Genomic DNA, 16,660 nt, shown 5'->3' on the forward strand with positions numbered 1-16,660 from the left:
TGACAGGCAGGGACAGAAGTTTAATGTGGGCAGGGGGAGCATTGCTGACACCAGGCGGGACCGCAGCCCCATCCCTGTGCGCAGGGCCTGTGGGCAGGGGCAAGGCGGCCGGGCCCGGGTCTCAGAGGACGCCTTGGCAGATCACATGATGGCCTCCATGTGCAGGACACGCAGGGCCTCAGAGATCTGGGGGCTGGTGTCCACCTGGCCGTACATGCCCACCAGGAAGGCGCGGTGCAGCAGCACAGCCGCATGCTCTGTGGGCGAGCAAACCGGCTGATGGCGGCTCCATAGTCAGAGGCTGGCATTGGGGTGGGGACTGGGGACGCAGGTGACAGGGGTATGGGAACTGCAGGTTGGGGGTGCAGGGAATGCAAGTGAGGGCAGCTGGGGAGGCGGAAGCAGATGGGGCAGTGGAGGGATGCTGGGGCGCAGGAGGGCCAGGGTCAGAGGTGGGTCACAGGTGAGGGGGTACCTTGGCAGAGGAGGGTGTACTCGGGCAGGTTCTTGAGGGCCGTCTGAACTACCTCAAAGTCTCGGCTGCCCAGGCAGCACATGACGGTGGGCAGGAAGTCGGCTGCAATGCTGAGAGGGACGGGCACCCTGTTGGTATGGGCATTTCTGCCCACCTGAGGAGCCTTACCCTGGAGATGGCCTGGGGGGGAGCACTACTCTCCCTGCGGGGTAGGCAGGGTGGCGGGCCAGGCTCACCTGGGATTATACTGGATGGAGCGCAGGGCCAGGCTGAAGGCCAGGCTGCGGCAGGACTCCTCAGGGGAGCTCATCAGCCTCTGCAGGTGGGTCTGGGGGGGAGGGGCATGTCATGGGGGGGTCCCTGCGGCCAGGTTCCCACCCTCACCCCAGCCCCCCAGCCCTGCTCACCGAGAAGAAGCCCAGAATCTCTGGCCTCCGCCAGGACATCTCCTCAACGTCACCCAGTGCCTCCAGCAGGTCTGAGGGCACAGGAACAGAGCTGGGCAGCTGGGGGCCGCTGGAAGCGGGGCGTCCTGTCTATGGGGACCAGGTGCATCCCATCCCAGGCTTGCTGCAACCAGGAGTCTCAGGAAGCTGGGATTTGGGTGTCCACCCCACCAGGCCAGTGAAGTCCAAACCCAGCCCCATGTCCCCTGGGACCAGCCGGCTCATAGGGACCTCTGCCACCAGCCTGAAGCCCTCCTCTCCCCTTCTCAGTGCCTCCTCCATTTCAGGACAGTCACCAGCCCCCGCCCTGCACTCCACCCCACCCCCAACCGAAGCCCTGACTCACCCTCAACAGTCTGTCCCCGGGAGAGTCGCTTCATGTAGGGGACCATCTCTGACGAGGTCAGCGGGGTGAAGAGGGACACGCTGACCAGGGGCAGCGAGCCGGTGGGACTGTCGTCTGCAAGAGGGCCGGGGCTGCTGAGTGAGCCTGGGGGCCACCAGATTCCTGGTGGCCAGCCATGTGGGCCAGGGTGCAGGCTGCCCGGTGTCCAACCCTGAGAGCAGCCGTGCTGCAGGGGCTGGGACTCAGCACAGGTCACGGACGGCTGGAGGCAGGAGTCCTGTCTCTGCCTGCTTCTCTGCCCCAGCACCGTGTCCGCCTGCACCCTCGCCACACCTCGAGCCCTCCCTGCAAGCCAGAGGGTGGGGGCGGCACTGGGCCCCTGACCCTGGAGCCAGGGGCTAACCCGAGTCCCCCAAGGCAGGAGTGCGGCTGGCAAGCCGCTGCTCAGGGCACTCACTCCCACTTTCCTGGTCCAGGCTGCGGTCGGCCAGGCCACTCCTGCCGGGCAGGCTCAGGCCCGCCAGCAACGACTTGAGCATCACCAGGTCGCTGTTGTCGAAGGACAGGTCGCTGTGGGAGGAGAGGGTGAGCAGGTGATCATCAGGACCCCGGGGGGCCAAGCGAGGAGGCCAGGGATGGAGGGCGGGGCCGCGCAGATGGAGGAGGGTGTAGGGTCCCGAGGACACCCACTGCAGTGCGTCAGCGTGCGTCTGCAGGAAGGCCACAGCGGCGGGGGCGTTGCACGTGATGTACTTGTGGATGAACTGCACGAACTTGCTGATAAAGGGGGCCAGCTGGCGGGAGGACTTGCGATAGTTCTGGAAAAGTCGGGGTGTAGTGTCATGTCACATAGCCAGTCCGCAGCCCCAAGAGCGGCCCCCCTCACCGTGCGGCCCCGCCCCTACCAGCAGCAGCTGCACAAAGGAGAGCAGGCAGTCCCAGAGCGCCCCCTGGTGTTCGCTGTGGAAGACCCGCGGCTGCAGCAGCTCCAGGACGCCAAGCACGTGCAGGAAGAAGGTCAAGTGGTTCTGCTGCCGGAACTCCTGGAAGTTGAGGTGCGTGCGGCCGTGCAGCAAGGCGGCCAGCATGGGCAAGTGCCTGCAGGCCAGGCGGTCAGAGCTGGGTCAGAACCCGGGCTGACCCAGCCCTGCTTCCTCCAGGCCCACCCCCCTGACCGGTGGGTCCGGAAGCCAGTGTCCAGCTGAGAGCCGAACTCCCTGGGAGGCGGCACCTGAGCAGCAGGATGGGGTGGGCCACGGCCAGCTTCCGGCAGACCATGTTGGCGTCCGCCACTCGGCTCTCAGACGATCTCGAGTCGCTGGTGTCTGCCAGCAGGGCGATGAAGCGGTGGGTCAGGCCATCCAGCTGCCAGGGAGAGCCCGAGCTGGGGAGCCGTGCAGGGCCCTGCCCGCCAGTCCCATGCTGGCTACTGCTGTCCAGCAGACTGCCCGCCCCCCTCCCCGGGGGCTCTCACAGGGCTGCTGGGCAGTCAAGCCTGAAGCAGCCCCGGTGCCCATCAGCTTCGAAGGGCAGCAGACTAGACCAGGTCCCCACCCTGCACTGCAGCGGGGCCCCAACGTGGACAGTGTCAGCTATCAGGTCAGATGCAGCTAGGCCGGGCTGACGGCCCCCAGGATGTAGGGAAGGAGGGATGGGTGAGAGGGCCCCCTCCACCCCCCATCTCCTGGTGTCCTCACTGGGGTGGCCACAATCATCCCCACCCATGGCCTGCAGTCTGCCCGTGCACTGGACCCCTCACCTTGCAGACGCTGCTGCCAGGCGTGCCCTGGCCGTGCAGCAGGACCTCGGGCACAGGCCCCCGCAGCTCCGGCCGCTGTAGGTAGATCTGCAGCAGCAGCTCTCGGCAGTGCTTGCCCACCACACTGATGGGGACAGGGACAGGTCAGCCGCTGTGCTGCCCACACCCTCCCAGCCCGCAAGGAGGGAGCGGCGCTGCCCACACATGTGCCTAGAGGTAGCTAGTCACACCCAGGAGAGCCCACAGCCCACAGCCTCACCTGTCCCCCCGGGGGTCATTCCAGCCCTGACCTATGCACGGCCCCCAGGCGCCCCTTACCTGTCCCCCCACTGCTGCACTCGGCCCATCAGATGCTCCGCCACCTTCTGAACACCACCATCATCCCCTCGGCAGCAGCTGAGCAGCAGGGGCAGCCGGGCCTGGATGAGGCTGCAGGAGGCCTCGTCGGCCCCGGAGCCCCGCGCCTCGGGCTCGGCCAGGATCAGCTCCACCAGGCTGACGAGCTCAGGGGCGCGCACCCGCAGCACCCGCTCCTCCCGCCGCTTCTGCAGCCACAGTGGCCAGTCAGCTCCACGTGCTGGACGCCCCCCGGCATGTGTGCCCCCACCCCGCCAGACTCGCCCACGGCACACTGCACCCCCACATGTGCTGCGCACATGAAGCTCACACCCCACCACGCAGACCCCGACATGCCTGCGGGGTGCGCTGGTCCCGGCCCTGCCAGATCCGGGGCACGTGGATGCAGGCCCACAGGAAGTCCAGGGAGGCGGAGGGGTCAAGCCTGCGGAGACAAGGTCTAGGGTCTTGGGGACCGGCCCAGAGCAGACAGAGGCACAGGCATTATCAAAGGCCCGGGGAAAGGGAGAGGCATCCTGGATGGAGGCTGGGTGCTGCTGGAGCCTCGGAAGGATGTGTGGGTGGAAGAGCTTGCTGGCTCGGTTGCTGGGGAGGCTGGGAGTTGGGGCAGGGGCCCTGGACCAGGTAAGTGGAGGCTGAAGCTGGATATCAGATAGCCACAACTGGCAGCAAGTGTGGCCCGGTCAGGCCCGGGGTGGGGTAGGTGGGGGTGGGGGGGCCCACCTGCGCTCTCGGCCCTTGCTCAGCAGGGAGTGGATGCAGCAGTGCAGAGTGGCCCAGTTGGACTGGTGGGTGAGCAGCGCCAGGAGGTATGGCCGGAAGGTCGGCCCCTGGGGGCCCATATGGCCCTTGCCCTGTGGAGGAGAGTGCTTGATACACCAGCTCCCTGTCCCCCCATCTCCCCAGTCCCTCCAGTGCCACCCGCTCTCTTGTCAGGTTCAGTTGAGGATCCTGTCCTGTCCTGCGTGCGTACCACAGGCCACATTCCCAGTCCCCCGTCTGCCATGTACTGGACAGGGGGCGTGGGCAGCCGAGAGACCTGAAGCTAAGTCCCCAAGGGACACATCTGAGCAGGTGCAGCTGTCCTGGACGCAGGCCAGGCCAGCAGGTGGGCATCAGCCCATCCTGCCCCTCCGCTGCGCCCTGCCCGCTGCCCACCTTGTTCCTTGAGAAGAGCAGCCTCTGCTGCAGGTCCGGGCAGCTGCTGACCACCTCAGGGTCAAGCCTCTCCAGCCAGTCCACCAGCAGCCCAGAGGAGGGCCCCAGACACACGGCCTCCCCGCTGTGGAGACGCAGGGTCAGAGGGGCAGATAGCAGCCGGTCCCTACGCCTGCCCCCCACCTGTCTCCCCTAGACTGGCCGCCGTCCCTCACCTGCAACCGTCTGCACCAGGCGTCCCCGGGGCCACGGGCTCCTCCTCCTCCCGCAGCAGGGCACTCACCACGGCCACCGGCCTAGAGGCAGCACGCAGCGGTGCCAGGTCTGCGGGCGCGGTGAAGAGCACGGCCAGCAGCTCCTCCAGGTGTGGGGACTGAACATCGATCAGCCCCCGGAGGACTGGGGGAGAGGAAGCTGTGTGCACTGCCTGCCGGCACAGGCCCGCGCCAGCCTCCCCCGCCCCACAGGCTGGCCAGTGCTACAGAGGCAGACGGACCACTCAGCACGTGCTGGCCATGTCTGGGCGGGGCAGGAGCCAGTGAGGGGGCTCCCCTGGGAGGGACACCTGTCTAGGCAGGGACATGGGTGGGCTAAGAGCCAGTGAGGGGGCTCCCCTGGGAGGGACACCTGCCTGGGCAGGGACATGGGGCAGGACTTGCGCAGCACACACCTCTGAGCAGCAGCTCTGGCTCCAGGCTGCACTGCTCCCCCACCCGCAGGCTGGTCATGACGGCCCGCACTGCCGCGGTGACCGCTTCGGAGTCATGCCGGCCACCCAGGACCTCCGCCAGGTGCAGGAAGGTGCTGCGGACTATGAGGGGGCTTCCTTGAAGGCCAGGAGCTGGGAGGAGCCTACCCTGCCCCAACCCAAGCCTAATGGCCACTCTGCCTCCCGGGCCGTCCACCCCTACACCCCTCCATCTCTGGAACCTGCCGGCTATGCCCACTGACCGTCACCACACCGGTGCCGGGCCGAGGCCTGGGCGGTCAGCAGCCGGAGCTGGGCCACCAGGGGCCCTGGCTCGCCGGCCAGACCCTGCAGCCAGTGCAGCAGCTCTGAGAGGACCTTGAGCAGTGTGGACGAGAAGTTGGTGTCCTGGGGCATGCAGCGCTGGGGGGACAGGATGCAGCACCATTAGCCAGCCACCCACCTGGTTCTGCCCCAGATTTATCCACATCCATCACCTGGCACAGCCCCCAGATGTCCCTGCGGTCGCCCACAAGGAACTGCTCTGAGATATCCCCTGCACTCCCCACCTGGCACTGCCCCTGATGTCCCCTGTACCCCGGCCTGGCACTGCCCCTGATGTCCCCTATGTCCCCCACCTGGCACTGCTTCAATGTCCCCTGTGACCCCTGCCTGGCACTGCCCCTGATGTCCCATGTCTGCTGCCTGGCACTGCCCAGAGATGTCCCCTGCACCCCCTATCTGGCATTGCCCCTGATGTCCCCTGAGCCCCGCCTGGCAGTGCCCCTGGTGTCCCCTGCCCCCACCTGACACTGGTGCAGCAGCCGCAGCAGCGGGCAGGCGAAGACGTGACTGCGGTGCATGGCCATGGCCAGGGTGCCCCCGTGGGGGGAGCTCAGCAGGGTGGCCAGGGCCTGCAGGACACGGACTGCAGTGCCGGCCACCGGGGGGTTTCCCCGGCGCATGTGGGCCAGCTCCTGGCCCAGGGCCTGCTGCAGGGCCAGCGCGACGGGGTGGGGCTTGGTGCTCTGCCACCGAGGGTCGGGGTTCAGCGGGAAGATCTGTGAGGAGAGGTTCTGCCAGGTGGGGCCTGAGCTGAGGGCAGGCATGGGACCCAGAGCAGCTTCCAGCCGACCCCAGCCGAGCCACTTCCCCGCTCAAAGGCCACTGTACTGCAGAGGAGCGGGTGCTGGCAATGGCTTCCCAAGGCTGGCTTCCCAAGGCTGGCCACCCAGCCTGCTGCAGCCCCTGCATGGACCTGGACACACCCACCCAGCTCAGACTACCCTCACAACACCCCTGAAGGGAGGGGTGTTCTCACCCTTTCCACAGCTGTGGAAACGGAGGCCCTGGGTGGCTGACTGCGCGTCCAGGGCAGCCAGGGCCCAGGGAGGTGGGGCGGGGGGAGGGTACCTGCAGCAGCAGGCCGGCCAGGTCATCCTCAGGCTCGATAGCCCTGACCTGGGTGCCTGCCCGGATCCTCCCCTGACCGGATGGGGGCTCAGGGCTGCTCCTTGGTTTTGGGGGGTCTGTGCTGTCTGCAGACAAGGGCAGTCTGGTTAGGAAACCTCATCCCGCTTGGGGCCAGTCATCGGGGCGAAGCGTAAACACAGCGGGTGCTACCTCGCCGGGGGGGCAGGGAGGCTGTGAGCAGGGAGTGGAAGGTCTGGCCCCCCGAGGCTCCTCTCTCGTGCTGGACTTCCACCAAGTGGGCCATGTAGTCTGCAAGACACACAGGGTCAGAGCGGGGCCCCGCTTCCATGCCCAAGTCTGAGGACTCCCCTCTCCCATGTTCAGATGGGGGACACCCCTCTCCTGTGTCCAAGCCAGGGAAGTCCCCTCTCCTCCCACGTATCATCTGCGGGCACTCCCCTCCTGCATCCATGCAGGGACCCCCCCCTCATGTCTGGGTGAGGATGTGTCCTCAGGCTGCCACAGGCACCCCGCAGAGTGTCCGGGAGCATTCTGGGATAGTCTGGGCTGCAGGGCGAGTGACCGGGGACAGCCTGGGCCTGACCCTCCTGCCCGAGACCCCGAGCTCACTCTTGTCCATGATGTTCTGCTCCAGGGTCTGCGGGTCGTGGGCCACTGCCTGGTCCAGGTAGTGTAACAGCTTGTTCATGCTGGGCACCGGGATGCCGAAGGACTGCACAAAGAGCAGCAGCTGCTGCGGCTCCAGGTCCTGCAGGGCTGCACGCACCACAGGGCCCTCAGCACTGCGGGGACAAGCATAGACCACGCGCACACACACACACACACACACACACAGGGCCCTCAGCACCACGGGGACACACACACGGCCCTCAGCACTGCAGGGACATGGAGAGGTACACACACATACACACACACACACACATACACACACACACACACACGGCCCTCAGCACCGCGGGGACACACACACATGGCCCTTGGCACTGCAGGGACAAACACACACACACATGGCCCTCAGCACTGCAGGGACATGGAAAGGCACACACACAAACACACACACGGCCCTCAACACCGTGGGGACCCCTCCCCCGGGTCCCCCCCCCCCACGGCCCTCAACACCGCAGGGACATGGAGACACACACACGGCCCTCAGCACCACGGGGACATGCATGTACACACACACAAACACACACACAAACACACACACACAGGGCCCTCAGAACCAGGGGGACACACACACGGCCCTCAGCACTGCAGGGACATGGAGAGGTACACACACATACACACACACACACACACACACACACACACACACACGGCCCTCAGCACCACGGGGACATGCATGTACACACACACAAACACACACACAAACACACACACACAGGGCCCTCAGAACCAGGGGGACACACACGCACACACACACACAGCCCTCAGCATCCCGGGGACACAGGACCGCACACGTGGACCTTAGGGTTATGTAAAAGCCACCTGGGACACGGGACTGCCCACCAGGCAGGAACCCAGGGGCCACCGTGGTGACCCTGCCAGCCCACCCTGCATACCAGCGTCCACCAGGCGCGGCACCTCGGAGCGGATCATGCGCAGTTTCAGCCAGTCGGGCAACAGCAGGGCCTCTTCGGATGTGTCCACCAGGAAGGCGGTGGGCAGGGGCTGCTGCTCCGGGAACCAGATGTCCAGCAGCGCCTGGAACTCCGTGTCTCCAGCTTCAGAGAGACCCGCCCGTCGGAGCCGGGCAGTGGTCAGTACCCAAGCCACGTTCAGAGGTCCCACAGGGGAAAAGGCAACAGGAGCAGCAGCAGCCCAGCTGGGGTCCTGGCACCTGACACCCCCACACCAAACACCTCCATCACTGTGCCCCGCCACCAGCAGACCCCAACCCCCCGCCGACACACACACAGCTCACCCTAGTGCAAGCCTCACCCCATCCCCATCCCTGCGTTTACACAAGGGCAGACCACTCCCTGCCAGGCGCTCACCACGGGGTGGGCCGAGTGTCAGCAGGATGACCATGGCGTGCACCACCAGGATGTGCATGGTGGCCGTCTCCCCACCCGTCCAGCGCAGGAACACCTGGTCCTGAGACTCTGACTGGGAAGGGGGCCTCCACGTTCAGGGACCTCCTCCCCCCACTGCCCCCGGCCTCACCCAGCTGTAGCCCTCCTCCCCCAGTGCCCACGGCCTCACCCAGCTGTAGCCCTCCTCCCCCGGTGCCCACGGCCTCACCCAGCTGTAGCCCTCCTCGCCCTCCTTGCTCTTGCGCATGCGCTGCACGTAGCGTGAGAAGATGGACAGCAACGCCCCCAGCACGGCGTCGGACTCGGGCCGGCGGGCCGGCTTGGAGAAGAGGTGGGCCATGATGGTGGAGCGTTCCACGACTAGCCGGGCCACGTCCTGCAGGGCGGCCAACTCAGCTGCAGGCCAAGCTGCCCTGCCCACCTCCACACCCCACACCCCCACGGCTGGCTCCCAGGACTCCTGGGACCCTGGGGGTACTGCTGAGGGTCAGCCGCCAACCCTGCCCCTGCTCACTGTTCCCAGCTCCCCAGGGAGCAGTCGTCCACCTGGTAGCTTACTTCCCTCTTCCTGGGACCACTGTCCCCCCTGGGACTCCCAGGGCTCCTCCCAGTCCAGCTCTCAGCTCAGGGACCCGTCGGGAGGAGCTGGTGAGGCTGAGGGCCAGCAGCCCGCTCACCAGGGCCTGGTCACTGTGCTGGCTCTGCTCCTCCACAGGCGTGTGCTTGGACAGGTACACCAGGTAGGCGCTGATGGTCTGTGGGTCCGTCTCCACGTGGATGGCCTGTAGGAAGCAGTGGGGGGAGGGGGGGCTGAGCCCGGCCTCTGAGACCACCCTGCTGCCTCCCCCAGCATCTGGGCTCTCCTCAGCCCTTTGGGCCCCACTAGCCCCCTTCCCCTGCCCTCCCAGCACCTTTCCCCCCTACCCCACTCCGCAGTGGCCCCACCTGCTGCAGCGCCAGCGTGGTGGTGCTCCGGACGCTGTGGAAGAGAGGCAGGCGGGGCAGGTCACGGAGCAGCCACTGGTAGCCTGGCAGCATCTCAGGTTCGGCGGCGGCATCCTCGTCCTTCGGTGGCTCCTTCTCCTCCCCGTCTGAGCGCAGACTGCCCTCCGACAGCACCAGTGACAAGCCCTACCGGGATGGGGACATGGACCTGGAGGCCCCTTCTGGGTGTTTGTGTGTGTGTGCGCTTGTGTGTACAGAGATGGCTCTGATGGCACCCCCCTCCCAGTGCAGTGCTCCGCAGCCCCCACTGCCCACCCCCCCACCCCGGCCCTGGCTCGGCCACCCTGCTGGGTCTCCCTCCCTCGCACAGTCCGGTGGTCCGAGTTCCAACGTGCAGTGCGGTTCCCACTTGCTGCAGGGCTCCTGAACCGACTCCAGGCAGTCCACTCAGACAGGGACCAGGGCCGGCCTGGCCCACTCACCTTGGTGGCCAGTCCACGTGAGGCCGCCTGGGAGGAGCTGAGGCGCCGCAGGAAGTAGTCCAGCACCTCGCAGGCCGTCTGCTCATCCGCCTCGGGGCCCAGAAGCAGGTCCTGCAGGCGGCCCAGTAGCTGCCGCTGCTTCTGCCGCCTCTGGGGGTGGGGTGGGAGGCTGTCAGAGAGGGCCGGGGCTGGGGGCTGACCCGGCCCTGCTCCTGGGGGGCTGTCCTAACCTGCCGCCGGCGGGCCCTCTGCTCCTTGCTCTCGCCGTCCTCCTCGTCCTCCCCGGAGGCGGCAGCGGCCGAGTCATGCAGCAGGAACTCGCACAGGCACTGCACAGGCAGCACGTCCAGGGAGCCCTCGCTCGACTGCACCAGGTCAGCCAGCCAGGGCATCGACTGCGACGAGGCCTGGGACAGCGGATCTGCACTCAGCAAGTGTCGCGGCCGCTGCGCCCACGCCCCGTGCCCATGCAGCCCTCGCTCGCTCGCTCACTCACCTGCCTCTGGATGATGTTGAGCAGGAAGTCGGGGCTGCGGCTGCAGCACAGCAGGTGGCCGAGCCGCAGGGACTGGTTGAGGGCTTTCACCTGCTCCAGGATGTGGGGGGGAGGCCTCCGGGGGGGCCCTCTGGAAGGCAGAGGCAGGCGCGTCAGGAGCGGCCGGAGCCCGGGCTGCCCGCCTCGGCCGCCCCTTGGGGACGTACTGCGGGTCGAGGCTGGTGAGCTGGGACAGCAGCAGGCTGCTGCTCTCGGTGATGGTCTGCTTGGTGGAGGCGGCCGCCAGGTGCCCCTCAAAGGCCAGGATCTCCTGCTTCTCCCGCTGCGAGAGCTGCAGCTCCCGGCTGACCACCTCGGAGCGCGTCTCCTCGTCCGTCAGCGTACAAGGCGGGTAGGAGTAGTTGCTGGGGGCATGGCAGCGCAGGTTCATCACAGGGGGTCCGAGTGTCCCCAAGGGTCACTGGCATGCCAGTGGGAGGAGTCCAGTGTCTTAAAACACCCGCCACCTTCCACTCCAGCCCCTGCTTGGCAGACACCCCCGATCCCAGACTGCCCTGGGGCGCTCCACCCAGCTCACCCGCCCCACCGCCCCTCGGTTCCCTTTTACACCTCACCCCTAAGGACCCACATGCGGCCTCCGGGGTGGCACATGCTGCCCGAGCCCTCTCAGCGCTCCCCACCTACCAGAAAGCCGTCCAGTCCTATTGTGTCATGGCCCCCAAATGAGGACACCCACCTCCCACCTCAGGGCCCAGTCAGCTCCCACCATGCACCTCTCGAAGGCCCTGCTGCCCCACTCCCATCAGGGCCGTGCGCACAGGCGGCAGGCAGCCAGCCGACTCACTTGGTCATCACCATCTCCATGAGCATCTTCAGGGTGGGGTACTCCTCCCAGGCAGCCAGGCCTGGCGGAGAGATAGGGCACGCTCAGGGAGTGAGACCAGTGATGGCCATGTGGGGGACCCAGGGCCTCTGAGGGCACTCACCGATGTTCTCGGGGTTGAAGGCGGCCACAACCAGCAGCAGTGGCCAGGCCTTCCAGTAGAGGGTAGAGATGGCCAGGTTCGGAGGCTGATACCTGCAAGGCAGCCAGGTCCCCAAACGCTGCATGAGCCACCGCCCAAACCAGTCCCACTCCAGGGGCTCATGGGAGAGGCACCCAGACACATGCCAATGGCCACACCCACCACTGTCTACCCACCCACTGACCCATGCACACCATCCTTCACCTACACAGCAGCCAGGGCAGGCAGAGCCCGAGGCCAGCACGGGTGGAGGAGGGAACCCAGCGCAGTTGGGGGAGGGGGGGACAAGAGCATAACGGGTGAAGGGAGGCTGACCCCGGAGGGAGCTGGATGTTCTCCGGGTGATGATAGGTGCAGAGGTTGAGCACGGCGTCGATGAGCTGGACCCGCTCCACCTTCAGCACGTCCACATCTGTGAGCCAGACCGCAGCCAGCTGTGAGCCCCACCCAACCCCATCTCAGCCCACACGCACCCCCCCACTGGCAGGCAGGGCTCAGGACGCCGGGCACGGGGACACTGGCCAGGGGCTCACCTTCGGCCTGTGCAGCGGCAGCGCGCTTCACCAAGTGGTCGGCAAGCTCCATGGCGTCGGCGGGGCCGAGGGGCAGCTCTCGGGACAGCCCGATGACCAGGATGCGCATGAGCGTGTCCTCCAGCACGGGCACCTCCGAGCAGAGGCGCAGGAAGAAGCTGTGGGGGAGGGGTGGCTGCACTGGGGCTGCAGGGCCCGGCTCACAGCAGGGGGTGTCTTTCCCCTAGAGTTCGGCTGGGCACCTGGACACGGGCAAAGTCTGTGGACACCTGAGTGTCTGGGCGGTCAGAATCGGGGAAGGCCCGGGCTGGAGTTTGGAGGTCTTGGGGAGGCGGGGAAGCCCCCGGGCAGGAGGCTGCTGCACAGACCCGCCCTCCCTCTCTCCACTAGGACACTCACTTGCGATCACTCTCGGGCGGCCAGTTGTCCCATTTGTAGTAGGTCTCGGGCTGCTCCGTGAAGAGCACCTTGTGCAGGCTGGGGAGGGGCAGAGGGGTCTGTTGGAGGCTGGGGAAGATGAGGGCTCTGCCCTGCCCTCCCCAGAAGACCCCGGCTTCCCCTTGAACAGAGGCACCACTGCGTCAGGCTGCACGCACCAGTGCACGTAGTCCTTGGGTGCCAGCTTGCTGATGGAGGGCACCACGGTGTGCAGCCACCACACAGCGTCCCGCTGGATGGCTGCGATCTGGTTCTGGAAGGCACGCAGCACCTCGAGGTCTGGGAGGGGTGGGACACCAAGGGTATGCTGGGAACAGGGCCCGCCTCAGCTGGCACAGCCCTGCCAGGCACCTGGTGGCTGTCATGGCGCCAGGGGTTCAAGTCCCCAGCCCTCAGCGATCACACCTCTAGAGGCCATGCTGAAATGACAGGGCCGACGCCACGCCCTCCCACTCCCCGTCCCTGTCTGCAGGGCCAACAGAGGGCACAGCAGGCCCCAGGCCAGGAGCCCGAGGAAGCAGCAAGCAGCGCCCGAGGCCCCGAGCGACCCGCCAGCAGCACTCACTCCTCTTCTCGCCCTTGTCCCAGGCGACGCCAGCCTCCTTCACCTGGGCAGTGATGCCCAGCATCATGGACACAGCCAGCAGGTCCGTCACATGGGTCACGAAGCGCTCCTGTGACAGAGCGGGTGTTTCAGGCTCCGGGAGGGGCAGAGGCCTGTAGAGCTGGTCAGCAGCAGGGTTGTCCCAGAAGGGGACACAGCCCAGACCCCCGGGGAAAGACTGGTGAGGCTCGCCCCGGCCCCTGCCCCCACCCCTGCCATTTCCCAGCAGCCCCTCCTATCATTGAAAACCCAAGCAGTGCAGACCATGTGCCACCCTGAATGGCCCCACCCCCACCTCAGCTCAGTCTCCTGCCTGGCCCCCACAAACTGTGTTGCACATCGGGGCCCAGGTACCAAGGGGCTCGCAGGGCGGCACCTTGAGCTCCATGTCCAGGTGGGGAGGCTCCCTGCGCTCCTGCATGAGGCCCAGACACAGTGCCTGGAAGTTGATCTCATGCTTGGTCTGCCGCACGATCTCACGCAGCAACGCCCGCGAGGCCCGCAAGTAGTCGTCCTTGTTGGTCAGCAGGTCCTGGAACACCATGGCCAGGAACTGGGCAGAGAGAGGATGCTCAGGGCTGTGGAGGCCCACCAGCCCCCTACCTACGTGCCCTAAGCCCCCCACCCACCAGCCTGTCCCTGCTTTGCCCAAGTGGAGGTGGCACCTTGGGCGCCAGCTCGGCACTGTGCTGCAGCACGGTGTACAGGATCTGCATGTTGTTGGGGTTCCGGGCATTGGACAGCTCATTGAAGACCACAAACTTGATGGTAGTACCCAGGTTGTCCTTGTGCGCGTTCAGCAGCTCCCTGAGATGAGAGCCGCGCTCACCAGGCTGCCCTCCGCCCCACACAGCACTGTGGGTGAGCAGGTCTCCTGACCGTCCACCTGATGCACAGCCCCCATCCCCACATGACACAGAGCACATACTGGGGGTAATGGCCCCTGCCCCACCTGACACAAGCACATAGTGGGGGGTGATGGGCCCCCCCACCTGACACAAGCACATAGTGGGGGTAATGGCCCCGCCCCACCTGACACAGAGCATGTAGTGGGTGAGCAGCACTTTGGGCTTCAGGCGGATCTTGATCAGGTTGGAGATGACGTCGACGTCCTCAGGGCCATGCGTGCTGCAGTTCATGCACACGGACATTAGCAGGTCCTGGGCCGGCCGAGTCAGCTGCATGGGGCAAGGGCGGGGGCAGAATGACACCCAGTTCAGCCTGGCTCGGGTGCTCAACCCCAGCCCAGGCCCGCCCTGCACCCACCTTGGGGTTCTGCAGCCACATCTCCAGCTTCTGTACCGCCATCAGCCGCACCTCCTTGTAGCCACAGGTGGAGGTGAGCAGCCGCAGCAGGTTCCGAGAAACGTTGTCGATGGGTTGGCGCCGGGTGAGCTGGTCCCTCAGAGCATCCAGCACGTACTCTTCCACACTCTCGGCCAGCTCGTCGTACCTGGTGGAGGGAGGGCACATTAGGTCCAAGCGCCCTCGCCTGCCACCCCCATGCTGGAGTGGTGCACGCAAACTGACCTGGCCATGAGCTGGCCCTCCTGCTCCACGGGACTCAGCTTCTCCTCTGCGATGAGCAGCTCCGTCTGGCTGTCTTCCTCCTCCGTCAAGGATGGGTGCGGGCTGCTCCCTGCGCACAGGGCCACAGCACACTCACTGCCGGTCCTGGCCCCCGCAGCCTCGCACCCCCAACTCCGGAGCTTACCTGCACTGAGGTCCCCGCCCCCTCGGCCCACCTCCCCCTGCAGCAGCACGCTCTTGGGGGGCATCTTCGTGTTGAAGGCCGTCTGGATGTTGTCCACGAAGGTTTTGCAGTGAGGGCTGTCCACCCAGATCCGCTCGCCCAGGGAGTCCTCGATGTACACCTGTGGGCAGAACAGCTGCTAAGCTGAGCCTGACACACACACACACACACACATACACACAAACAGACAAAGGCCCTCATTTGCTGTGTGCCCGGCCACCGAAAACCATAGCTCTCTGGAGGGCAGGTGGGGGATGGCAGGTCCTGGGCTGCAACAGCCCACCTTGACAAAGATCTCGGGCCAGTTCTCGTCTTCCTCATAGGCGGCCATGAGGAGGTTGCAGGCCAGCACAGAGACCAGGCTGTTGCCCTTGGTCTTGAAGTTGATGGAGGCGTCCCGGCGCAGGAGGCTGCACAGCGCCTAGTGAGCGGGAGTGAGGTAGGGCTTGGGTCACCCAGTGAGTCTGGCTGCTGGGGGTTCTGCAAGCGTGTGGGGCGGGACCAGGACCCCCAGCCCAGGCCGGGGCCACTCTCACCTCAATGACGCCCTCGGTGGCGAAGATGTTGGGCTTGATCTTGGCCAGGTACATGAGGCTGAGGTAGAGCGTGCTGTCAGGCTTGGGCCGCGTGAGCCGCAGCTGCCGGGCCGCCCCACACAGCACGCCCTCGATGCGGTCATCGTTGCCCTCCAGCTCCGCGGCCTCGATCTCGTCCAGCAGCGCCGTGGGCAGCACTGCAAGAGCTCCGCGTCAGCCCGGGCCGCAACCGAAACTGACTTGCTGGGAGCGCCCAGGCCTGGACAAGCAGCCCAGCCACGCCCACCACCCCCCACACGAGCCAAGGGGGCGCCCCGGCAGAGCTTCCCCCGCAGCGCCCCGAAGAAAGCAAGTGGCTGAAGTGCTTGGCTGCTAACCACCTCAGAAGCCAAGCCTGGAGACTACTTCTGAAGGGTCACAGCCCTGGACGCCCACCCCCACAGGGCGCAGCCCCATTAGGGCATAGGGGTGGGGGTCACTGTGAGTCCGAACCACGCTGTGGCAACTGGTTTCCACCAAGGAAAAAGGGCTGAGCAGCCTGACCTTGACCACTGCCCAAGCCCTGTGGCCGACCACGTGGCTCCTTCCCTTCCTGCCACCCCCAGATGGCCAGGGTACCTTCGATGGGTACCACGGACGGCTCCTTGATCGAGGGGGAAATGGCTCGCTTCTCCGCCACGGCAGCCTCGGCCAGGCGGCCCAAGGCACTCAGGGGGGGCGTGGACGAGAGCTTGGGGCGCTTGGTGAGGCCGGTCAGCCCCGAAGGCCCCGATAACGCGGCTGCAGCATCCCGCTTGCGCTCCGATGGAAGGCCAGGAGGGGGCGGCTTCAGCAGAGTGGACGCCGCCTTTGACTCGCTGGCTTGCCCCTTGGAGCCCAAGGCGATGAAATCGCCAGGCGGCGGGTGTCCTGCGGGAGGGAACAGAGAGTCGCACGACCTGGCGGTGCGAGGGGGACCCGGCCTGCCCCTCCAGAGGGGCACGGAAGGGGCCGGCGCTCCCCGGCTGCGCAGGCGGCCTGCGTTCGGTCCTGCTCCGTAGAGTCGCCCCGAACAAAGGCGCGAACGCAAAGCCTCGGCCGTGCGGGCGCCCCGGACCGGCCCACTCGCCTGAGGGCTTGGCCGCGGAGCTGGGCCTGCGGATGGCGGCG

The 16,660-nt window shown here is 66.5% G+C and overlaps 1 protein-coding gene across 1 annotated transcript; it reads right to left on the minus strand.

The window, feature by feature from the left end:
- Window positions 1-16,659, minus strand: INTS1 (integrator complex subunit 1; the record flags this gene model as incomplete). The annotated part of the gene is made up of 47 exons (XM_004705881.2): window positions 1-257; window positions 476-585; window positions 712-803; window positions 883-953; window positions 1,268-1,381; window positions 1,725-1,837; window positions 1,958-2,085; window positions 2,173-2,365; window positions 2,499-2,632; window positions 3,027-3,150; window positions 3,345-3,571; window positions 3,720-3,807; window positions 4,107-4,237; window positions 4,542-4,665; window positions 4,757-4,940; window positions 5,212-5,352; window positions 5,493-5,652; window positions 6,036-6,290; window positions 6,643-6,767; window positions 6,853-6,951; window positions 7,273-7,419; window positions 8,226-8,387; window positions 8,661-8,772; window positions 8,908-9,075; window positions 9,377-9,481; window positions 9,645-9,830; window positions 10,127-10,276; window positions 10,357-10,533; window positions 10,623-10,752; window positions 10,829-11,026; window positions 11,467-11,527; window positions 11,609-11,700; window positions 11,963-12,059; window positions 12,181-12,338; window positions 12,580-12,657; window positions 12,777-12,897; window positions 13,184-13,292; window positions 13,599-13,775; window positions 13,888-14,029; window positions 14,255-14,400; window positions 14,489-14,675; window positions 14,753-14,861; window positions 14,937-15,096; window positions 15,259-15,396; window positions 15,512-15,708; window positions 16,130-16,420; window positions 16,620-16,659. Coding segments are annotated over 47 exons (6,567 nt in total), but the record flags the coding sequence as incomplete, so codon positions are not given.
- Window position 16,660: the final 1 nt, after the last annotated feature.

This window comes from Echinops telfairi, unplaced genomic scaffold (genome assembly GCF_000313985.2).
Source record: "Echinops telfairi isolate 266 unplaced genomic scaffold, ASM31398v2 ScPeMD7_5;HRSCAF=22, whole genome shotgun sequence".
NCBI lineage: Eukaryota > Metazoa > Chordata > Mammalia > Afrosoricida > Tenrecidae > Echinops > Echinops telfairi.